The 26,010-nt window shown below is 46.6% G+C and overlaps 1 protein-coding gene across 1 annotated transcript in view; it reads right to left on the reverse strand.

Moving 5' to 3' along the window:
* The window catches only part of Shc3 (SHC adaptor protein 3), a 133,359-nt gene extending 116,359 nt beyond the window's left edge, over positions 1-17,000 (reverse strand). The window contains exon 1 of the mRNA XM_048447578.3: positions 14,495-17,000. Coding sequence (XP_048303535.2) covers positions 14,495-14,971 — 477 coding nt within the window. The 5' untranslated portion in view covers positions 14,972-17,000. The remainder of the gene's footprint in view (positions 1-14,494) is intronic.
* Positions 17,001-26,010: the final 9,010 nt, after the last annotated feature.

The following is a 26,010-nucleotide window of genomic DNA, read 5'->3' on the forward strand; positions in this document are numbered from 1 at the left end:
ACTCCAGGACATCACGCAAGCCATGGCCTCATACCATGCATGGAACAATCCTCTCTAGATTACCATTTCTTTAGAAGTGGTCATTATTTAATCCGTGGGGAATTCTCAGGGACCCTGGGCTAAGCACTGGGTATCGTCCCCATAGGGTCTGCAATGGCAGGTGCAAGGATAAAGACTTATAGCTGTAGACACACAGACAATGAACGCCAACTGCTGGCACGAGAGGCCAGGGAGAGCACTCGGAAGCTTTGAGGTTGGGATGAGACGGAGTGGAGGCCCTCAGAGGGGAGCAGTCTGAGATCAGCCCGGAGAGACCAAGGGAAAGGAGGTTGTTCTGTGTAGATGGAGTTCAAGGAGGCAGGGGATAGGAGGTAGGGCTCAGGCTAAACCGAGCCAAACTGAGATTTTTTTGTTCTCATATAAGGAATTTTAATTGAATTCTGTAACCAAGGGGAAAATAAAGAGCTTTTGTTTTAATTAGGGCAATGAGAAGATAGGCAGGAGTTTCAGAAAGATGAATGATGTGTCGCATTAGCTGAAGTGATTTTTAAGCTTGTGTTTTACCTTATTAGATGCTGAGGGGGGACGCACGGATGAAACTCAAGAACCATTCCAGATCGTGCTTGTCAACTAGGGAAATTCCCTGCACTTGTGAAAGTGGCCTCTTGCATTGGAACACAGCCAGATTCATGGTGTAGGTTGGGGCACAGTTGTGGCCTCCATTTGATCAACACAGCCAAAACCCTCCACAGTGGTGAGAACAGGAAAGAACATGCCACACACATGGGCAAAATGCTTCCGAGGGCTAGGCAGGGGTGGGGAGATGACTCCGCAGGTAAAGTGCCTGCCACACAAGCTTGAGGACCTGAGTTTATGCCTCAGAGGTGCGTACCTGTAACCCGGGCACTGGGGAAGCTGAGCAGGAAGACCATAGAGCTTGCTGGACAGTCAACTTAGCCAAACTACAGTGAGAGGAAGGTACCAGAAGTCAACATCTCTGGCCTCCACATGTGTCTGCACAGGCGGCAAGTGCACACACACACACATACACACACGAGAGAGAGAGAGAGAGAGAGAGAGAGAGAGAGAGAGAGAGAGAGAGAGAGAGGAGAGAGAATCAGATCAGCCAGGCAGCGCAGGGAAGGGAAACTTGGACGTTTTGCTCCGTGGATCTGGTTGTTGTGCACCCTGGGAAACAGTCACACTTTCCTCTAATGAGGATAATGGCTCCCAGAGCGATTGTTAGCCACGCCCAGGAGTGTTCGCAATAACCGAGGCATGATGAGCACATGAATCAGGATGAAAGCAAAGGACAGGAAGAACATTTGAAGCGTCGTTAGGCAGAAATAACAGCCTTCCTTGTGCCTGAACAGATGTCGTGAGCTTGGGGCAGGAAGTATTTGGGGATGACTCGGAAGTTTCCGATTTGGAAGTAGGGTGTCAGTGGCACACTACCGAAGAATAGACACTGGAGGGAAAGGCTGTCAATTCAGTCTGAAACACTGCTGCTCTTAAGAAGCCCATTAGATAGCAGAAGGCATGCTGCCCCCACGGTGCCCAACACACACCTAGGCTGCACTTTCACCTTTAGTTTATGGTCCAAGTTGCCACCAGCTTTCTTGGGGATGGGGTGGGGTGCATATACACATGTGTACACATGCTTGTGGAAGCCAGAGCTCAGTCTCAACGTTATTCTTCAGAAGCCATCCACCCTATTTTTTTGAGACAAGTGTTTTTATTGTCCAAGGTCTCTCACTGACTTGGAGCATAAGTGGACTAGCCTGGCCAGCCAACGAGCCCCAGGAATCCTTCTCTCTCTCTCTCTCTCTCTCTCTCTCTCTCTCTCTCTCTCTCTCTCTCTCTCTCTCTCCAGTTCTAGGATCACAAGAGCACACTGCCACAAACAGCCTTTCCTGGGCATGCTGGAGAACCCTTCTTGATCTCAGCATTTCTGGGGCCAGTATAGGCCCCAGAAATTTCATTTCCTCTCTCCACTTGATGTGACAGAACAGAGAGCAACTCTAATTCATCAGCTTATACCTAGCTCCTAGCACAGCCTCCCCACAGAGCAGGAGCTCTTTAAGTATCCACTGAACTGAAAAACTAATTTATACATTGACAAAGCAACACAGTGATGGGCAGAAAGGGAAAACTGCTAAAGAAAATCTACAACCCAAAAATGAAACAGAAGGGAAGTCAACCACTGCACATGGATGTGAACGAGAGAAGAGGTGGGGTTGAGGGACCGGGGAGGTGGATCAGCAGATAAGAATTTCTGCTCTACAAGCCTGAGGATCTGAGTTCAAATCCCCAGCACCCACACAAAAAGCCAAGTATGGATGTCTATGCCTATAACATCAGCATTGAAAGGGGCAGAGACGAGCGAATCCCAAGAACTCACAGGGAGCCTAGCTCAAGGGCAAGCTTCCAGTCCAGTGAGAAACCCTGTCTCAGGGCCATAGAGAGTAATAAAGAAGACATCTGCTCTCCTGCCCACGAGTGTGCACACTCACGTCCCAATGCGCTGGGATGACTGGTCTTGGTTATCGACTTGACCAGATCTGGACTCCACTCAAGGATAAGCTGTAGGACACTCTCGTGAGAAATTTTCTTGATAAGGTTGTTTGAGGTGGGAAGAGTCTCCATAAATGGGGTCACACCCTGGTGGCAGTCAGATAGGAAGATGTAGAAGAAGGGAGCTTTGTTGCTTGTCTACCTGCCAGTTCAGCTGCCCTGCTCACAACCTACCTTGCCGGCGCCCCCACCGCCACTGCTGCCACTGATGCTGCCACTTTCCTTCACCCATATCAGAACCCAGCAACCCTCCAGGAATGTTCCAGGACTTCAGGGCCAGATAAGGACCACGAAAGCACCCAGCATCATTGACCAAACAGCTACCACGTTCTCAGCCTTTCCAGTGTGAAAACAGCCATTACTGTTTTGGACATTACTGTATAAGCTGATCCTTGAAATGTCCTTTTAATATATATTTATTTTAAGGATCCTTGCTTAATACATGCATGCATCACATACATACAACACACAATACAAACATACTCAAGTCCATACATTCATATATACTCACATATGCCACACACAATACACACAACCACATACAACATATAAGCATACACAAGCCCACACACATATGCACACCACACAGAATACAAACATACACATGTACCCACATGCATACACACACATACAATACACCAATACACACAACACATAATAGAACATACACAAGCACATACATGCATAGACACATACAATACACACAACACACAATACAAGCATATATAAGCACACACATACAATACACACAACACACAATACATGCATACACAAATGCACACATGTATACACACATACACCATATACAACAAACAATACAAACATACACAAGCACATACATGAGTACACACACATAGACTACACACAACACAATACAAGCATACACAAAGCACACCACAGACACACACAGGAATGGAAAAAATACAAATAAGAACGATGGCTTAAAGGGAGAAAGGGCTTAAAGGGACTAGAGGAAGGACAGGGTGTTTAGGACAGAGACTGAAGGAGGAAAGCAGCACATCTGTATGGTGACGTGAAAAGCAAAAGCAACTGATAGTGAACACCCATCATTTCCCAGCCACCGCAGTATATCCTTTGCCATTTGCACCTCGGGGTGAACCTATCATGGCTGGCTCTTCCCATCTCTCCACACAGCTGCTCACCCAACAGAAACAGAAGTCAACCATGGCAGCTTTGCTCTACTCACTAGCACACCTCTCCAGACTCCTAACTAGGAGACAGAGACAGCAGGAGGCTAACCAGGACAGCCTGTGATCTACTGTGATCTACAAAGGGACATCAGAATTCTCCCAGATGGGCCAGTTCCACAGGAGGGATTCAGGCCTAGTACCGTAAATCTGACAACTGTGATGGCTCTTCTTTTCCACTGGATAACATCCGGGATGAGCTACGACGCAAGCTACTGCGCACACCTGTGAGGGATTTTTGTTGATTGGATCATCTGAGGTGGGAAGACCTACTTTAAATCTGGGTCACAGCCTATATAAAGGGCATGGAAGAAGGAAGAGCTTGCTCTTTGACTCCTTGCCCCAGCTTTCTCTGGCAAGTCCATTCCTTCACTGCCACTAGAATCTACTTCTTCAGAATTTTGGTGCATACTGAAGGCCAGTTGAGACATCCAGCCTTGTTGACTGAACAACTATTTCATTCTTGGACTTTCCATATGGAGATACCCATTGTTGGATTAGCTGGACCACAGCCTATAAGATTCTCTAATAAATTCATAGATAGTTGGATGGATGGATGGATAGATAGATAGATGTATGAATGGATGGATGGCTGAATAGATAGATAGATAGATAGATAGATAGATAGATAGATAGATAGATAGATAGATAGATAGATGATAGTCATTTTATCAGTTCTATTTCTCTAAAGAACCCTGACTACTAATACTCTGGTCAAAAGTTCCTGGTTCAGGAGGCTCTAGGTCTAGCAGGGAACCCACTCCTACTGTTTTGCTAAGTGGTCATGTTGCCAAACTACCTTTCAAATATTTATGTTTATACTCGTAGAACAGTGCTGCTCTCAACCTTGGCCAGAGAAACTTCTTTTTACATCGGGCAACAGTTGATACAGAGACTCATAACTAGTGAAGGTTTGGAAAATAAATGACTGTCCAGTTCTTGGACCTGAGTGGGACATTTGTATCACTCCATCCAAGGTCCCTGGAAAGTTACAGAAGAAGAGGAAGAAATCTTTGTAAACGCCAGAAGATGGGGAGCAGTGCTGTGAACGCTGTCCTCTGGACGTGGTCTTGGTAGTCACGGCTGCTCTGCACCGGAATGCATCCACATCCGGTGTGAATGGGGGAGGGCTGTGTAACCCCAGCCCTCCCCAAGGGACACCTGCCAGTTTGCCTCGCTGGGAAACGGTAGTCATTTTCTTCACTTCTCTTATGCTGCCCTGGCTCCAGCAACTGACCTGCATCCGTAAGGAAAACAATTCTCCCACCTGAGATAATATGTCACTGTGCAAAAAAGGTTACGCTCATTACAAGAGGTGTGACTTCCGGTGAAAAGAACCACAGCTCGGTTCTGCAGAGAGAGCTGCCAGCACCTACTCGTACAGAGAAGTCCTTAACCAAAGCAGTCCTTCCACCTCTGAGACCCATGAGGACCCAAATCCAAATCCACTGGCCATAGGAGAGGATGGAGAGGGCAGAGCAGGCAATGGGCCACCAACTTCCCTCCTGCTGATGGGCATAGACAGTGGGAGGCAGGTAGACATTGCAGCATCCGGGACCCTGGCTTACCTCTGACTAGTCCCACTTTCTGCTAGTGCTTACTATCTGTTATTTAATTTGGTCAAAGTCAAATAAAAACACCCATCAAAAACTTTATTGAACATTCCATAAGAGCACATCATGTGTGCATGCATGTGTAAGTGTGCTTATGTGTTTGCAGGAACATGGTCGGGAGGTGTATGAAGACCAGAGCACGGGTGTCCTTCCTCAGGCACCATCCAGCCCTGTTTCTGATGTTGTTTGTTTGTTTGTTTGTTTTGGATCAGGTCTTCCACTGGCTGGGAGATCACTGCAAAGCCTAGATTGTATGGTCAGCAAGCCTCAGGGACCCCTCTATCTCTGCCTCCCTTGCATTGGAGATTACAAGTACATGCCCCCATGCTTGGCGTTTTAGTGAATGCTGGGTCAAATTGGAGGGTCTCCATGCTTACCAGGAGAGATACTTGAGCAACTGAGCCCTCTCCAGAGTGCCACTAGCGCAAAACTTAAAGTGCAACTTCATCTATAAAGTATCGTTCTTATGAATATTTGAAATTAGAGGGAAAGGCCATGGTATTTCCATTTTAGTGGTCACACACCTTGGCAGAGAAACATTCTTCCTTCCTGGGTGCCTAGGACAACCCTGTCCCTCTGACACATGTGATGTGCTATATCCTGCTGCTACACTTGCTACTCCTTGTGTGGCGATGCCAGGAGGGACATGCAGGCTGCTCCAGGTGCCAATAGCCATCTGAACCTTGACACATTCAGGAACTGAGGACCCAGGCCTCTGGTTCTGTAAAGACCTTGGAACACTGGCCTGGGGAGACAACATTTGATAAAGTGTTAGCCATGCAAGCACGAGGAATGAAGACCTGAGGCCAATACCCCAGATCCACATAAAGAGTGGGTACAGGAGAATGTACCTGTAATTCTATCATCATGGGGGTGGACTCAGGAGAAACCCTAGGGCTTTCCTGAGGAATTGGCAAGCTCCAGGTTCATTGAGAAATCCTGTCTCAAAAACTAAAGCAGAGAGCAATTGAAGAAAATATCTGACATTAACTTCTGGCCTCCATGCATATGTGCAAATATGCACATACACACTCACGCGTGTACACATGCACGCACACACCTATTCACAGTTTCCTTTGCATGTTAGCCAGTTTCCCCTTACTATGACAGAACACCTAAGCAAATCTACTGAAAAGAAAGATGTCACTCACAGTCTCAGCAGCTCTTCCATTCATGGTCACTCAACCCTATCACTATGAATCTACCGTGAGGCACTATGAATCTACGTCAGAATTATTCTGATATTTAACATATTTTCTCTAATAGGAGCCTTCTATTTGGGATATTGGCAGTAGAAATATTTAATATTTGCAAAGTAAAAAAGCAATAGTATTAAAGTTATTCTCAGCAGGTACCTCTAGAGTGTCAAGCAACTACCGGCTTTGTGCCGACGGCGTTCCTCAGAATGACCCCAGCAGAGTGGGGCTGACGTGAGGCCAGGTGAAGACCAAGCTACAGGGACTGTGAAAACCTTGGACAGAAAAAACTTCACACCAGGGATGGTGACCGGGCTGCTGCTCGGATGGCAAAGTGCTTGCTCGCAGGCACAAAGACCAGAAGTTGATTCCAGCACACACAATAAAATAAAAACCATGCAAGGCAGCATATACCTGTAATCTCTGGGACTGGGGAGACAGACGCAGGTGGATGTGGAGCTCACTGGCCAGCTGATCTGGTGGTGTCAATGATCTCCAGGTTCAGGGAGAGACCCTATCTCAGAAACTAAAGTGGAGAGCAACTGAGGAAGACATCCATTTCTCTCCCCCCCCCTCTCTCTCACACACACACACACACACAATTTTGAATGGATTCTTTGCTTCTTTTCTACCACCTTAACAGGAAGAAGAGAACATAGACTCTGTGCTATAGGTTTCCTCTTTGGAACAAGAACACACTTCAGAAGAGACCTTTGTGTGGCTTCACATCTGAAGCCTCAGCACAAGAACAATGAGTTATCTAAACTTTTTTTTTCCTCAAAACATCTTGGCTTTGAGTGGTTTCCATTGTATTCACGTGGCTACCAGGTGATCAGAAACCCAGACGCTCTCATGGTTGCTGCAGAGCCCTTCTCAAGCTAGCTCTTCGAAATGCCTCTTCTGAAGGTTTGGGGTGTGTAGGCAGTTTCTCATAAGATCTGCAAGTCACAGCTAGAAAGCCAGACCTCAGTACCTGTGGCACCCCACCCCAGAGCAACATAATACATCCCTATGCCTGGAATCCTGGGATGGATGTACCGATGAATCTGACAAACTGCTGCTTTCAACACAGCAAGTTCTGAATATTGATCCCTTGAAGAGGCACCAACTCGGAACCAGGAAGATGTGAGCTCACAGAGAACAGCAGCAGCCATCTCCTATGGGTGGGCAGGAGGGCCAAGAGGCCCCCAGACTCCCCTAGTAAGCATGAAGATACGCTATGCGGAAAGTCAGATTTCAGTCCTTGAAACATTGCTTGCGGTCAAGTGATCCAAAGGAGATCCTTAGTCCCCCCACTCTGGCTTGATTAGCACCGTTCATAATTATTCCAAAACTCAGGAGAAAATGTGAACACAGGTAGATGTACCTAACAGGGGTCTTTGTCAGTGTTGTTGCTTTGGCGGGGAGAAGGTGATAAGAAATCAAAGTAGAACAAAATGAGTTGTTTTCTGCCACTATAGGAAAGCAATAATTACAACCTGGAACCAGTAATTACCAGAATCACGTGGAAGTCATGTGCATTCACCACACATGTACAAATGCCAAGCATATTAGCAAGCAGTTAGTCATATTTCATGGTTAGCATCTATCCTTAGAGTACAGCAACATTCATTCTAGTACACAGTTACACACACCCCACGGTCAACATTCATTTAGTGGACGCACACACACACACACACACACACACACACACACACACTGTGGACAATATCCTCCCACTCTGTAGTCCTGTGTTCAGTGTCTCCTACCTGACCAGTATTCTTTATCCAGCACATGTCAAAGATTTTATGTGGTAATACATTTTCTCCTCCTCTTCAGATAGTATGTACACCTGGCCATTTCATTGTGAATTAAATGATTCCACATTTTTCTTATCCATTTTTCATGAGTGTGCTGGCTCCTCCTTTCCCCTCTCATCCCTACCATACTTTTTCATCCAAGCTGGCACTGGTGTCTGCCCTGGCACAGCAGCCCAGCCCTCTTCCTCCCAGGCAAGTGCCCTTCTGAAGGTACAGTGCCTGTCACAGATCCATCTTTCCAATTAGGCTAGATATTGGGAGCCCTCCCAATCATGACGTCAACATTTCTACCAGTCCAGCCTCCTGGCTTTAAAGACCACCGATGATATAACTTCCAAAGCAGGCATGGTAATATCCAGAGAGATACCATGCAAGCCCACACCAAACAGTCCTGCCTCTCACCAGCCAGCCTCAGACTCCAATGCACTATAACCCAAGCCAAGACCACAGTTCAGCACACCTTGTGAGACAACCCAACTTCCCTGTCACCAGGGCTTTGCTTAAAGGGTGTTTAAAGTAGAACCTTTCAAAATGAGGCATCTGTGTAAAGGTAAAACCCGGTGCAGAGGACTGCCTTGTACAGGACAAAGTCTTGCTGGTAGCTTATTGTTCAGGGTGACTTTGTTCTTAAGCATGAATACAAATGAAACATATGAGGTCGTTGGGCATTTCTAGAAATGAGACATTTGCTACTTTCTAACGAGAATGAAAATAGCACCGATTCAAATACCACTGGTTGCTCGGCTATGGGTTGCAGAGGCAGAAATGGGTAAGTATGCATGTGAGTATATGATACATGGGGGTAGGGGTATGTATGTATGTGATGTCTGTGAGTGGGGATATGCGTCTGAGTATATGGTGTGTGATGTGGTGCATTGTGCAGTCAGTGTATTTATGTATGTATGGAGGGTGTCATGTGTCTGTGTGTGTGGTATATAACATGTGTGTATCTACGCAGGATGAGGGTTATATGTCTGTGACATGTGCTGTGTGTATCTGTATATGATTAAGATGTGGAATTTGTGTATATGCAGTGTGTATATGCTATGTGCTATGTGTGTATGTGTGCAATGTGTAGCATGTATATATCTATACAATGGGAAGAGCATGGCATAGTGATGTGAGATATGAGTCTATGTAGTGCATGACATGTGTGTATATTTATATGGTGTGTATAGTGTGTGAGATGTGTATTTACGTATGTGGTATATATGTGTGTGTGTGTGTGTGTGTGTGTGTGTGTGTGTAGTGAAGTGTGTGTATGTCTCTGCAATGTGTGTGAGAGAGTATTATGGAACATGGTGTGTGTGTGTGTGTGTGTGTGTGTGTGTGTGTGTGTGGTGTGTACTTGTGGCATGTATGTATAGCTCTGCAGTGTAAGAGAGAATGGAGATATGTGGACATAAAATGGTATGTGTGTGGTATGTGGCATCTGTGCATATCTGTGTGTTGTGTACGTAAGATGTACAGATGTTTTATATATGATATGTGGTGTGTATGTGTGTATGTAGTAATTGGTTATAATGATGTGTGTGTTTGTAATTATATGGGGCGTGGGGTTGTACTCTGTATGTGTGGTGTGGTGTGTATGAGTATGTGTGGTATGAATATATATCTATGTAGTGTGTGTGCATGTGTGTGTGTAGGATGTAAAGTATATACGTATGTGACATGTGTGGTGTATGGCATGTGTATATATCTTTGCAGTGGGGTGTAAGATATGGATATGTGACAGAGTGTGTTCAGTTTACACATCAACACTTTATATCATATGAGAGGGGACACATTTTCCAGATGAAATTAAGAATTAACCAGTAATGCCATGAGAATTCCTAAAGATATTGTTCAAATGTTTTAGGCAATGTTTTCATGCAAGCTATACATTACAAGCTATACATTACAAGCTGATTAAGAAACTTTAAGAAAAAACAACTTTTAAAGTTCAACTCATCTAAAACTAAAACAAATTTGATTGATTCCACTGTCTAAGGCATCATGGGCATACTTAAACGGACTTGAAGTGACTGTTTGCTATGAATTTCAGTCACAGTTACTAAAAAGGAGCTGGAAAAAAAGGACGTCTTTATAGGTGAGTCCAATCAAAATTTAAGAACAAATTTCAGGATAAATTAGTTTATAAAAATATCCATAATGATAAATAGAAGATTAATGAATAAAGCAGATGACTCACACACCCCAGATGCCATCAGATTCATTAATCAGAGAAATAAAATTGTTTTAAAAGAGTTTATAAAAAAATAAAATAATAATAAAAAAAAAACCAAGCCCTTTTTCCAGAAGAAAACCAGTCCCAAATAACAGGGGATAACTCCTCCTTCTCAGCTGGTAAAACCTCCTCTAGCCCTGGGGATTCCGTGGTAGAACTCTAGCTGAGCAGGTGTTGGGCCCTGGGTTCAATGTCCAATACTGGGGGAAGAAATTTCTAGATAGCTTGCCGTCTTCATTCCAGTAAAGGGGTAATACTCACAAACTGAAATACAGCTATCAGCAGGACCTTTGAATAGCCTAACCTGCCAACTTCTTGAGTGGCAGTCACGGTATGCCCAGCTCTGCACAGGAGCCGTGCATTCATCATTTGGATTGTCTTCTTTTGGCCGTTGGCACTTGGGCCTGTCCTAAATGTGTTCACTGCTCAGCACATCAACCCCTCTCAGCCTTTTAAAGTCTGCACTCTAAACAGCCCTTCTTGTGAGGACCACGCTGGAGCCGCATGCTGGCTTGGGGCACACCATAGTCTCACACCCAATGACTGTAGTCTCAGACTCCACCAAGCAGTTCCAAAACAGGACCTGAGACCCACGTGTCTTCAGAGGTTCGTCAGGGCCAGGCTCAGACTGACTTTCCTTTCTAAAGTCTCCCTAGAACCAGGGAGGAGAAGGTGAAGCAGCCTGAGCGATCCACGGGGCAGTCACACCACAAGCAGGTGAGCTGCTGCCGAGCAACCCTCCTTCATCCCCAGCGTGTTACAGACTGTCACATCCAAACAGAAAGCAAACTTTAGACAGACGTGTAATGACACTATTTATGGTTCTTTGTTGTTAGAATGTTCTGCTCTGTCTATCTGGGGTATGGATTCTTGTTCTTTCTCTTTTATGTTTCCACAATTGAACAAGTGCCTGGGCTACTTCGAGGGCTACAGTATTGCCAGCGAGGCCTGGCTCACACTAGTCTAAACCTGAGTCCTCCTGAGTATGTAAGCCCCTGCTCTTACTTAATAGCAGGGCTTGGGGCTGTGACTAAGTTGACAGAGTGCTTTCCTAGGGTGCTGGAAGCCCCAGGTTTGATCCCCAGCCCCAGGGGATCTCCATGAACCAGGCAGGGCTATGTACACCTGCAGCTTCCACACAGAATTAGAGGTAGGAGGGTCAGAAGTTCAAGGTCATCATTAACTATATAGTAATCTAGCCTGGATACTAAGACCCTGTCTTAAGAAAGGAAAAAAAAACTTTTAAAAAAGGAGGGCAAACTAGCAGCAGGCAGGGATAGTTGAAAATACAGGTTAAATGTGGTGTTGGCTTGGAATTCCGAGAACTTTCTCAGTTTCATTTTTCCATCCTTCCCTGGAAATGTCGGCAGCTGCCGAAGAAATGCTTTGATGTTTTGTCAACAACCAACACCCATCAGGCTGCAGTAGGTACAGTACCCCTGTCCTGTAGCCTAAGTATCTGAGTCTTACCACTGCTGTGTACAGCATCCCGCGACCACCTACCCCTAGGTACCTCTTGCAGAAAACCTGTGATGATGCCGTGTAGGAATCTTCCAGAAAGCTGGAAAGTATCTGGGACTGCCTTTAACTTGGAAAACAAAATTTTATCAAATGGAATTAAGCAGTTTTGCAAACTACAAACCTTCAGATTTTAGAACTGAGTTCCTGTTATAAAATGCAGGCTTTTGAAGGCATCAGAAGAACCTTTCACTCCTCAGTAACATTAAATTAAGAGATTTTCAGTTTTTCAATAAAACAAGTCATTTTAAAATTCAACATGGCAAGGTGGGAAATCTGCTCACATGTGCCAACACAGAGTCATCCAGTCAGTTGAAGGCAACACGCACACAGGACTGCAGTTTTCCTTTAATGTCTGGGTTTCTTTCTGTATGATCTCAGACTTCTTCAGGGATGCAGGGACCACCTCTGGGCTTATGTTCACATGACACCACTGTTCACAGACGCTAAACAGTGACAATAGAGGACAGTACAGGCCACTAATGACTGCTACCATGCACCTCCATGTGCCAGGATCCCTGGGGCACTGCTGTGTCCTCTCCCTTGGACAAGTAGCCTCAGAGTAGGCCCAATCAGCTTTCTGACCCTCAATGCACTGCCACAGGCTCTGAGATAACTCAAACCTGTCCCCACAGAAAGAGTCTAGGCTAAACCACTATCTTCCTATGTTTCTCATTTGGTCCATACCTTAGGTAAAGTGGTTCCTCTACCTAAAATACCATTTTAATTTGTCTGGCTGAATATTCAAATTACAAATTCAATGACTTGCTCCTTGGGAATGGATACAGTTGATGTCAAGCAAAGTGGGTCTTTCAAAGCATGAGTTTGAGAATTGCCCCTCATTTTGAAAACAACCTCTGTGTTCTGCCTAGCACGCACCAACAGCTTTGCCCAGTTCCGTGTGCCTGTTTTAAACGCTTCACAAACAGAAGCAGAAGATGCAATTATGAAGCTAACAGAGGTAACGAATATGTTCTAGTCATGGTTTAGCCTCCAGGTAGCCGTGGTTTGGTTTCTGTTTGGTTTCTTGCTTCGTTAGTTTTACTCTTTGGACCCTGGACATATCATTTAAATAAGCAATATTCATCCCTTTAAAGATTAAACTCAACCAAATGTGTATGTTTGATGCTGAACTGTGTCCCTTTTGCTAAAACGTGATGCTAAAATATGATCTGCGTTCAGTAGCTGAGAGGTCAAATTCAAGTGCAGACTGGAGGGGGGGGGGAGGTTCCGGTGGCCACATTCTCTTTATGTGTTTTATACAGTCAAAGATAGCATGTATTCCTTTGGGGATTTGGTTCCAACTTGCCAAGATACTGCATATCTACCTGAAGATGCTCCCTGTGGGGGTTTTTTAATTGGATCTGCGACTAGTGCTTACAGACCAGACTGTTCTAAAGGTTTGTCAATGCAGGTGGCCGGGAGAGCTTCTGTCTCATCAGAAAAGCCACGCCTGGGGTAAGCCCCTGGACCCTCTCCTGGCCCTCACCTGGGAGAAGCGTGGCTGTGGCTGTTTCAGCAGGTCAGACTGGAGGAAATGGGTTAGTAGTTTACCTGAGCTGTACTGAGTACCTTAAACACCATGGGATGCTTGTGAACTGTAGGAATTCTACCAGTTACATTGTGAAATTTTGAAAAACGATTAACATTATTTGTGTTGCAAGAAAAACTCCTTTCCAGCCTGGGGGAGCAAGAGCCCCAGCCTCATCCCCTCTTAGCTCACTTGAAGGAAAGACTACTATCACCCGATAGATAGCCCCAACTACTCCTTGAACCAAAACAGTTCAGTGCCGAAGAGTATCTTTCCAGGTAAGACACTAGAACCCATCTTACAGGAAGCAAGGCTACCTCTGCCCTGACCTCCAGAAGTTGGGCATTCTTGTTCTGGAGGGGCAATATGACCCACCCCGCCACCACCGAAGAACACAAAAGTTGTGTCATTGGGGTACATCCCTCATCGGGGCTTGGCAGAGGTGGCTGCCACGTCTGACTAGTGTACTTCTGGTAGGCCAGACCATGATCCCAGGATGGACGCCTAGAGCAAGAGGGAATGGCAGGACTCCTGGTGAAGCCAGGTGGCAGGAGTATGTCTCAACACCAGTGCTCTGGGGAAAGCAGGCCCCATGCGAGGTGACCAGACAGTTCAACCTTTACCCCACATACCAGCGAAAGGCACATTTGTAGTTCACTCCTTGCCCTGTCGAGCAAGAGGATGGCTAAGGAGGGCGCATTTCCTCACATCCAACCGTCGTCTGTGTTCCCCGCACCTTGGGGCTTCAGAGGACATTTGTCCCCAGGCGTCCCGACTCCCCCACGCACCCTGGCCCAGGACCTTCGCCCAGCTGTGTGGGTTACCCACCTTGACCACATAGGTGACTCCCGGCCCCAACACCTGGTCGCTGGCGTGAGGAGCGCCCCGCGGGGGCCTGGGCAGCGGCTCGTCGCCGGCCCGGCTCTTCCTGGAGGCGCTCATGCTGGTGGCCTGGGCGCGAGCCCCGGGGGTCGCGCTGCCACCGTCCGGGGCCGCCAGGCTGGGCGCGCTGCAGCTGCCCGAAAGCCGCGCGCCCGCCCGCTCCCGGGCAGCGGACGACAGGCCGCGCAGGCCGGAGCTGGAGAGTTTCAGGTGGGACACCTTGTGGAGCAGGTGGCCCAGGCTGCCGGGCCCATCGTCCGGCGCCTTGCGCAGCGCCTCGCCCGACACCAGGTAGGGGGTCGCCGCGGGCGCCGCCGCCGAGACCTTGCCGCCGCTGCCGCTCACCGACAGACTGTGGAGAAGGTCATCGACCGATGTCACCGAGTCATTCCTGAAGCGGTTGTACTTGGTGCGTGGAAGCATGCCCCTCCGTGAGCTCGCCGCATCCGCCCGGGCGCTGCTGGTGCCGGCCCCGGCGCGGGCTGCCGCGCATAGCACACGAGCCGCGGGCCCCAGAGCGGGACAAGGAGCTGGGGTCCCAGGACAGCCTTTCCTGAGAGGGACAGCCGAGGCCGACGACCGAGCCCTCACACCGTTACAAGGCAGCAGAGCAACCGACACGTAGCGCGGGCCCAGGAGACCACGGGTTGGGGTGGAACGCTTGCCTTGCAAAAGTCATAGTTGCCGCTGATGGAGCGCCCAGCTGCACGGGTCTGCTCCCAGCAAAAGCGTGACTCACTCTGAGGAGACCCTTCTCAACAAAGGCTCGGTGAGCTCCGCAAACCACTTCCTGTAGCAAAAAGAGAGAGAGGGAGAGAAGAAAACGACATCCACCCGCTGACAGCAACTACAGCCAATCAGTTCTCAAATTTCCTTTTTCTACCTTCGCAGATATTTCCTTCCAATCTTTGCTTTTTCACCTATCCCTGCCCCATCCTGCATTTGTGCCAAAGGTAAATCCAGTTCCTTCAAATGATCCCTTGAACTTTCCAAAACCCATTATTCCATGCTAGGGTTCGTTCTTCCCCTGCCAAGCTCATGAGGCTGAGCCCCAGAAGTGTCTGACAGCGAGCGATGCGTTAAAATGTGACGAAGGCTTTTTAAGAAGTCTTCAAGCAAATCCTGATGAATCCTGATTTGGGAAGCAGCAACAATTTTTCAGCAAAAAAGAAGGAAAAGAGGGGACCTTTCACCATCAGGTGAAAATGTAAAAAAAATAAAAGGCGTCGGTTTCCTGTGGTTTGCTTTTCTTGTTCACATCCACAGAGCAGCCATGAGTGTCTGCTGGCGAATGTCTGTGGCGATGCAATTCCTCAGACAACACACACACACACACAAAAACCCAAATCCGCACATGAACTTCTTCTCAGTACAGCTCAGGGGGTCTTGCCTGATCATTTACAGCAGCCAGCAGCCTTTCTCAGTCAGGATTAAGTTGAAAATCTACTTCCAAAAAAGAATGGTGCTTCTCTGATGAGCGGCAACAGGCTCCAGAAATCCATGCCAAGAAAGAAAAAGGGAAAGAAGAGGGTTGAGCTTTGAGCTTTATTCCGGCTGAATGTGTTTAAGCCCTGGAAGCACGCCTTAGTAACACCACCAATCCATTTCACTGTCCCTTCAGCTGCTGCTTTGCAGCCCTGCAGTCAGGCAGGGAAAAAAAAAAAATGTGGCTGCTCTAACTGCTCATCAAATCCACAGGAAGAACGGCCTCATCCTTGGGAGTCAGGCTCTCAGGCTTGCAATGACACACACAGCCTTTCTTCCTGGCGTTTAGGAGAGCAGGACATCGACAGCCTCCCCGAAGGTCTGTCCAAGATTCTGAGACCCACTGACCCCTTCCTCGGTAGCCTCTGCCAGGTGGCCTCATGCATTAAGATAGATAACCTGCATCACAGGGAAGTCAACCGCTGTCGAAGTTTCCCGGTAACTTCTGTGCCAGCGAATGCTTTTGCCTTCTAGCACACTAGCAGGTCACCCTGAGTCTTCTCACGCCCAGGGCTGATCTCAGGTGGTTGCGAGGTTCCCAGGCTTTCTGGGAGTCCCAGGAACGGAGTTTAGGGAGCGTCACCCATGGCGGGCGCACGGGTGAGGCCGGCTCCAGAGGACGAAGGAGCGCTGAGCAGCCAGGCCCGCCCTGTCGCAGCAAACGCGTCCCCACCGCTCTCCAACCGCGCTGCAGCCCTAGCCCAGCAGCCACCCCGCACTCTCTTTTTTCCCTTCCCCTAGCTTGCATAGCAACAGCAGATGCGCACCCCACGGACGATTTCGATGGTGATTAGAGTCCCCCTCCAATCTGAAGCAAGTCAGTCCCACCATTCCCAAACCGTGGTCTTCATTAGAAGCAGACAAAAAAACGACAGAATGTGAATGAGATGCTGTTTGTGTGAATGAAAGGGCCAGCGAGCGAGCCAGCGTTTCTGTGAATGGAGCGGGGCCTTGCAGCCGGTGCCAGGCAATCCCCTGGGCTCAGGCGGCCTCAGCCAATGAGCGGCTGCGCCGATGACTCATTCAACAAAGGCTCGCTCAATAGTGGAAGATTCCATTTCAATCAAGGGCGGGATCTTTTATCCAACAGCAATGTGGGGAAAAAAAAGAGAAAGGAAAAAAAAAATAACACCACCCAGATTGATTACAAAAATGCCGGGAGGAAGAGACAAGCTTGTGTAGAGAGAGGGGAGAAATTAGCTTTATGAGGATGTTGGAGACCAGTCGGGTCAGGTCCGGGTGAAGCAGGACCACTCTCTTGGAGGTGAGCTGTACCCAAACTTTCATTCACTGGTTCTTCTACATCATGGAGCAGCCATGAATGTACCAGCTTTTATTATGAATGCACACAGAAGGCACAGTCAAAGGCTAGCCTCTTCCCCCTGAAGTCTTTCCTAATAAAGAAATCAAACATCTATGCAAGCTAAGCCTCCAGAGAGGTGGAGGGGGATCCCAAAGCTGCATCATTAACCCTTTAGCCAACAGGAGACTTTCAATTCTCTTATGAGGCCAACGGGGGGGGGGGGATGGGAATGAGTGAGAAAATATGAATGGCAGTGTAAATTTCCATAAAAAAAATGCTCGTTGCTGTGTGCTGTTAATATTCCAAGAATATAATGCAATACAGTAAGACTGCAGTTAACTGGAAAATGGTATGAATATTTTGGTATGCAAGAGAGAAAGAAAAAAGAAATTTAAAACGCCCAAATGCGTCAGATGGAGTTCCACAGCCCCTGCAGGGGAGCTCCGCTCACGTGCTGAGCCCAGGAGAGCCCTTTGTTCCCCCTGGGGAGCCCTGCCTTGCTTATTTTAGGCACTATTCTTCAAAACCCAAGCATCTGGGCTACCAACCTGCAACACACCACACACCGACAGTGATGAGAAAGGGGGTGCCTGGATAGATAAATCTGGATGCCATGTTCGTAGTCTGCGCTGTGCTTTGAATATCATGTGTTAGTTGAATGCTCATGTTGATGTCTAATCCTGGCAACCATTCCGAGGGTGAAAACTTAATCCCGTCATTTAGCGAATAGGGCTTCTGGGACGCGCGACTGGGATTGGGTGATCAGAGCAGAGCCTCAGTGGTTGAATACTGGTGGCTTTGTGGAAACAGAGGAGGTTCAAGCAACAGCCCAGTCAGTCAAGGGCTTACCTTGCAAGTATGAGGATCTGAATCCAATTCTCAAAAATTCATATCAAAAAACAAGAACAAACAAACAAAAAAAGATCGTGGGCTGGTGGTCCAGTGTTGCCTTGACCAAAACGGGCAGATTCCTGGAGTATTGGAGCCAGCCAGCATTTTCTACCCAACCAGTTCTAGGCCAAGATGAGACCCTATCTCAAAAACCAAAATGGGGTCAGAAAGGTTGCTGTCAACCTTGATGACCTGAGTTCAATCCCCAGGACCTACATGGTGGACAGAGACTCTTGAAGTTGTCCTCTGAGCTCCACACACATGCTGTAACATACATGCCCCCCAGCAATCTAATAAAAAGTTATTTTTAAAGAAGATATGATTGTCCTCTAAGGAATGAAAGTAGAAGCTCTTCTCTGACCTCAACATGCATGCACACCACCACACAAGCACACTAGCTCACACATACAAAGGCACACACGTGCTCAAAAGAAAAAGACCAAAGCTTGCATGCACTCTCTCTCTCTCTTTCTCTCTCTCTCTCTCTCACATGCACACACATGCGCGCATGCATGTGCACCCACACATGCATGCATGTTCCCTCTCTCTCACCATGAAAAGGCCTAAGCCACTTCAGACTCTGCTGGCAAGAAGCCCATCACCCATTCTGGTCTCTCAACTGTACCAGACCCAGAAACCAAAGTAAATATCTTAATTCACCTAGTTTGGGGACTGTTATTAACAAGGGAAATGGATTAAAACACCATAACAGCACAAAGAACGCACCCTACCGGAACAGCGGATAGTGAAGGCTGCTTGTCCTTACCACTCTGAAGCCCAGTGTCCTCCAATGAAAGGAAGGCAGGGCAGAAAGCCCACATTCCCTACCTGCAGGATTCTCTGTTCATCAGGATGAAGAGTCCAACCAGGTGAAGTAATAAATGCATGGGGGGTTAGGAGTCTTCCATGTAGAGACATCCAGTGCAGAGGTTGAAACTGGGGAATTTCAAATTCTCTAATGAGATATAAAACAGGTGGGTCAGATATTGGCTCGGCCGTGCATGTTTATCATCCCGACATTTGGATGGTTACGGCCTCTAGTGGGACAGCCCGGGCTGCATGGTGAGGTCCTGTCTCAAGAACAAATGAAATAGTCAGAAATTGTAGGATAAGCATAAAACCCAGTTTGAAGGATGCCGTGGAAGAACGGGCACTGTGATGAATACCATCGCAGCCTTAAGGAAATGTCCTCACAAACGAGCAATGCATGCCCATTGCAAGTGCTGCTTACAGCCCATTTTGCACAAATGGAAGTCAAGGGTCATGGGGCTACACAATGTGCCAAACCACAGCTTCTGTTTTCACGGCCACACAGAGAAGTGCTTCCTGCCGTCCAATGAGCCTTCTCCCTATGGGTCCTGGTTATCTATCATTAGATAGAACAGAGGTGCCAATGAGCCTTCTCCCTATGGGTCCTGGTTATCTATCATTAGATAGAACAGAGGTGCCAATGGCATGAGAGACAGAAAAAGAATGGAAAGTTCAGACTTTTCAGAAGATAGAATGGCATTTTTTAAAGATTCCTATTACAAAGAGGGGCTGGGGAGATGGCCAGTCGGTGAAATGTCTGACACACAAGCACAACTTGAGTTCAGATCCCCAGAACCCACATAAAAAGTCCAGTGTGGCAGTGTGCACCTGAAATCCTACTGCTGGGAACAAAGAGACAGGAAGATCCCAGAAGCTCCATGACCTGTTCAGTTAATGAACTCCTAATTCAGTCCTATCCAGTTAATGAGCTCTACATTCACGGAATGACTCTGTCTCAGAAATTAAGGTGGGGAGCTGGAGAGATGGCTCAGGGATTAAGAGCACTGGCTGTTCTTCCAGAGGACCATAGTTGGACCACCAACACCCACATGGTGGCTCACAACTGTCGGTAATGCCAGTTCCAGGGAAGCTGATGCCCATTTCTGGGTTCCTCGAGCACTAGGCTCACACATGGTACACAAATATTAATGCAGACAAAGCATCAATACACATAAAATAAAAATAAGTACAGTGAAGAATGATAGACAGTCCCCTGCCTTCACATGCACACACATGCACACACACACACACACACACAAACACATACACATTACAAAAACATAAACACAAATGTTAAGATATAATAGCATACAATGGAGAGAAGTCAATATGTGTAATAGAATAAAGGGGTAGTATAGAATGGGAGGGAGGAAGGGAAGGAAGGAGGGAGGGAGGGAGGGACAGCACACAACAGTGAGACCCTCTAGGTATTGCAGGCTTCAGTACTTTAGGTTGGGTTTCCTGGTAGATTTCTATCAGACCAGGACAAAAAAAGGGGGGGCAAAAAATGGTGGGTTGAGGAGTTAGGATGGGTTCCTAGGAGTGGGTGGGGGGAGTACTATCCTTAGTGTCACCTGAGTGTTCCTCTCAGGCACTCAGTGTCAGAAGAGCAGCTAACAATGTGAGGCCGCATGAGCAAACCCAGTGATGCCTGAATGACTGAGGTACAGCAGTCTCCAGAGTGCACACACACCTCCCCACCTGGGGCCTACAGCTGCCGTTAATAAACTGAGCTGTGGTTATAGGCTGGCTTTACCCTCTGTTCCCTCCCTGAATCAGACAGTCACTCTGGGGTGGTGACCCTGGAGAAGATAACCACTACACGGTGTTGCCTAACATCCACACCGTGGAAACAGACAGAAGCATTTGCTCTATAGATGTGAGTGCCTGGGGTGGTATTTAGGACAGACTAGGTTAACTGGGACAACATTTGCATGGCTCATTGGCTGCTCTTCACACACACACACACACACACACACACACACACACACACACACACACACACGGGGCTCTGATGCCCTGCTGTCTGCTCTGGGGAATGTGACAGGCAGAGAAGCCTCCATCTAAGACACTGGTATTCAGGCGAGAAGAGCCTAGCATTGCTTTTACAGCGCTGCAAGTCTCCACCAGGAAGTGCCAGAAATGAGCCACCTTTGTAGAAGGCTGTTAGGCCCCTTATGAGATGCTGGTGGCAGGTTTTTGTCTATACTGAGCTGTTGCCGGGCCATCTCTGGGCTTGTGGACAGTGTGGTGGGTGTGTTGCTAGGAAACAGCCAATTGAGTGGAGTCCGTGGGAGGCTTCCTACGGAATCATGTGATCTGTGGATGGCCGCACATCCTGTGGTCAGCAAGGCTCTGCCAGGATGGCGTGAGAGGTAAATGGCCAGCTGCCATGCCCATGGTGACCCTGTGGCACTGTTGGTACGGAACTGCACTGTACATTTTACCAGACTCTGACCCTCTCCAGGGTTGTTCAGTGTACCACCCCCTCAGGGCTTTGACCTTCAAACCAGATTCTGCTCCCACAAAGTCACTCCCAGGCCCACCTCTGCTGTTTTAGGAAGCGCGCTGGCATTCCTAACACGGCCCACTTCCAGTTAACCTGATCCCAAGTTACGGCTCCCTGGTGCCAGCGTTGCTTCTGGACAACTCAATAGCGGTCTTGGGACTTCTCCCTAATGCGACAGAGAACACTACACCCGAGTTAGAAGCCTGAGCGCAAATCCGTTTATTTGAGTCTGAATGTCCCCAGCATGAGGACCCAAATCCAGAGAGATTGGCCCCTGTCTGTGCACTCAACGGCCCAATCTGAGACTCGGACACACAACAGAAATAGACTCTCAAAATATATTTGTGGATAGTCGTTACTCCGGGAAACCACCTTCAGTAAATGAACAAGCTCTCCACACCCTGGAGTTCAATGGTTCTTCTCCCCTTCCTAATGCTGCGACCCTTTAATACCGTTCCTCATGTTGTGGTGACCCCCAACCATAAAATTGTTTTTGTTGCTACTTTTTAACAGTAGTTTTGCTGCTGTTATGAATCATAATGTAAATATTTTTGGAGCTAGAGGCTTGTCAAAGGGGTCACAACCCACAGGTTGAGAACCACTGCTGCAGTTGCACAGGCAGCTTCAAGTACACATGTCAAAGGAAGATAAAATAACCCAGTAAGTTAGACTCTGCGGTGGTGTTCTGTGTACATGTGGACTTTGCTCATTAATTTACTGTCAGAAAAGCTTTCAGACCCGCAAAACTGCAGGACCCCCATGTTTCTATAATTAAGCCTTCCACCTTAACAGTATTTTTTCCAACCCAGCTTCTTGTATACAGGCCCCCAAAGATGTCTGTGCCCTCACAGAAGAAAGACAGGAAGCCCAATCTTATAGTTCCATCCTCCAAAACTATGAACCAAACAAACTTACTTTCTTTACAAAGTACCCAGTAGGTCATTATAGCAACAAAAATTGGACTTAACTTTTTGTATTTGAATTTCTGCAGTGAGCTAAGAACTATTCTCGAGAACTTTTCCATTTTCCTGTGGAAATAAAGCATCCAAATTGGATGGAAGTCTGAATTCTTCCAGTTTGACTAAGTAGTATAAACTTGAATAGACTCACTGTTTTTCAGCAATTTCAGCTAGAAATTTTTTAAATGTTTCATTTTGACCTTTACATACGTATCTACATACATGCATGCATACATGCACACATGTCATTATACTTTGTCCTCATCCCTGTCCCCCATATCTCCACTCCGCTGGTTTGCTTTCTCTTTCTAAATGCCACCCCCCAGTTCTCATGTGATATATCCTGCTTCCCTCTCTTGTCCCTTTTCTGCCTTCACCATCTATATATGCGTAAATGCACATCTAAATCTGAGATCTCTGTGCAAGAGAAAATGGTGGAATACTTAACTCTCTGAGTCTGGATTATTATGTTTAACATAATGGCCTCAGCTCCATCTGTCTGGTAAATGCCACAGCTTCTTTCTTCTTCACAGATGAGTGGCATTCCATCGAGTCCCACCCTTCCTTTATCCTTTCAGGTGCTGATGCACATCTAGGTTGGCTCCATCTCTTGTTGACTACAACGAGCAAGAATAAACATTAGTATACGAATAATTGGACCATAGGACAGTATTTAGGAAACTCATTTATTGCATTCAGCAGCAAAGCCTAAGAGTTTCTCTTCCCCCAAATCCTTGCTAGCATTGCTGTCACTGGATTTTGTGGTGATAGCCATTCTGAATGGAATGAGATGGAAATTCAAAGTAACTTTAATTTGCATTTCTCTGATGACTAAGGTTGTTGAGCACTTTTTCAAATGCTTATTGGCTATTTTTATTCCTTCCTTCAAGAATATTCTACTCAATAGCCCATATTTGATTAGATTTGTGGAGTTTGGGGTATTTAATTTTTAGAGTTCTTAATATATTCTAGATGTTCAAATCCCTTTGGATGAATAGTTAGAATTTTCTTCCATTCCGTGGGCTCTTTTCACTCTACTAATTATTCCCACTTATGGATTCTTAGAGTGAGTTCTTGTGTTTCTGAAGCCCTTCTTGGAACTCCCTTGCCTGGGTCTATATATCAACATGTTTCACCTGAGCAGTTCCAGAGGAAGATCCAGGGATCTTACATTAAGGTCTTTAATCCATTTTCATTTGACTATGGGGTAAGAGGTATGGATCCAGTTTCATTCTTTTATATGTAGGTAACCTGTTTTGTTTTCCAGCACCATTTGTTGAAGAAGCTGGCCTTTCTCCAGTGTATATTTTTGACACCTTTGCCAAACACTAACTGGCTGTAGCCATGTTCATTTAGTTTTGGTTCCTCTGTTTTGTGTCTGTTTTCGCAGTAGTACCACACTGTTTTGTTACTGTAGCTCTGAAACATAGTTTGAGAGAAGGTATTGCAGTGCTCACAGCTTTGCGCTTTCTGCTTAGAACTGAGTTGTTTCCTTCCCGATGTCAGAGAAAAGGCTTCCAGTTGCTCCCCAGTGAGCACGCTGTATACAGGTCTGCAGTGTTCATTATATTGAGATATAATTCTTCTATTTCCAGTTTCACCACGACTTTTATCATTAAGGAATATTATACTGCCGAGAACCTTTCTGTGTCTATTGGGTGATCATGTGATCTCTGTTCTTAAGTTTCTGTGCTGTTGTATATTGACTGATTTGCATATGTTGAACTATCTTTGCATCCCTGGGATGAAACCAACTTAGTCATAGTGTATGATCTTTTCAATGTGTTCTTTCAAAGAGTATATTTTAATTCCCCCACGTGTGTGTGTGTGTGTGTGTGTGTGTGTGTGTGTGTGTGTGATGTGTACTGGTACCCAAACTCTTAAGGAATATGTCAGATCCCCTGGAGTTCCGGGTGGTTATGAGTTACTCCCCATGGGTGCTGGGAACTGAACTGGTGTCCTCTGAAAAAGCCTTAAGTGCTTGTAACCATTGAGCCATCTCTTCAGACCCTCGGTGTGCTCTGAAATTTGGTTTCTAAGTATTTCATTGAGAATAAAATAAAATCTGTTTTTTTTTATTTGCAAAATTACTTATTTACATTTTAAGGTAAAATCTGTTTTTTAAAGAAGTTGGCATACAGTTTTTGCTTGTATTTACTTATGTGTGTGTATGTGTGCACCATGCATTTGTGTGTGCACATACATATGCATGTCATAGAAGCACACACATAAAGGTCAGTGGGCAACTTAAGGAAGTCAGTCCTGGCTTTCAACCGCGTGGGTTCTGGGGCTAGAATTCAAGTCCTCAGGCGTGGTGGCCAGTTCCTTTTCCTGCTGAACCCCTTCTCTGGCCCCCATAGTTTTCTGTCTTTCTCTGTCCTTATCTTGCCATGATATCAGGGCACTGCTGGCTTCATGAAGTGAGTTTGGTTGTGGTCCTCCATTTTTATTTTATGGAGCATTGTTCCTAGACCCTCATTAAAGGCTCAGTGGAATTCACTGAATCCATTTGGGCCTGGGCTCTTCTTTGTCAGAAGATGGATTACTGCTTCAGTCTTGTTACTTGCTATAGATCAATGTAAGTTATCTTCATTCTAGTTTAATTTTTGTAGGCCGCATGTGGGAATTATTCATTTCTTATAGATCTCTTGGGTTTTCAGAATCTAAGTTTTCAAAGTCTTTGCTGACAAATCTTCTGAACTCCATTGGAATCTGTTTTAACACCCCTCCCATTTCACCTATAAACAATTAGCCTGGGTCTTCTCTCTTTCATTTGGTTAACTTGGGGTTCATTAATCTCCTCTATTTTTCTTAGGAATCAGCTCCCTGACTGATTCTGTGCATCATTCACTAGTCTCCATTTCGTTTGATCCTAACCTGGTCTTTTTATTTCTTATTGTCTAACAGCTTGGGGCCTCACTTTCACAGTCTCACTAGAAGGCCTCTCACAGTCACGTAGGGACTCCCCTGCCTCACACATGTGGTGCACACACACCCATGCAAGGCCTTAGCAGCCAACCCCTTCACTCCTGCTTTCTAAAAGCCTCTAAAGTCGGTACTGTGTATACGACACTGACAAGCCCATCTACCAGCCTGGGATGGATGCTGGCCACCTGGAGTTGCATTAGCAGCCAAGCTTTAAGTCAGTTTCCTGAGTCGGAGGTCATCCAAGTGGGTCTCACCCTGAGGGTACCCCTCCTTTCGCTCCAGTGCAGACCTGGCCTTTTCTTAAGGATCCAAATATCCTTAACAGTTATACCCCCTCTTCTCACTCGGCCTTTGCTGTAGCATCAAGCTTCCTGCTGCTTTTCTTCTCCACAGTGTACAGTCTGTATTTTTCTCCCCCACCACTTGCTCTTTATACTGCAGACCTGCATAAGCAATGTAAATAGGAACCACCCCACAGACTCAACATTACGCAGTCTTGAAATTTTCCTCTGCTGGGGAATTTGTCTGTTACTTTTTAATTTACACTCAGACAAGTTCTTAGGAAAAGGACACAAAG

This window comes from Myodes glareolus, chromosome 14 (assembly GCF_982192425.1).
Source record: "Myodes glareolus chromosome 14, mMyoGla1.1, whole genome shotgun sequence".
Taxonomy (NCBI): domain Eukaryota; kingdom Metazoa; phylum Chordata; class Mammalia; order Rodentia; family Cricetidae; genus Myodes; species Myodes glareolus.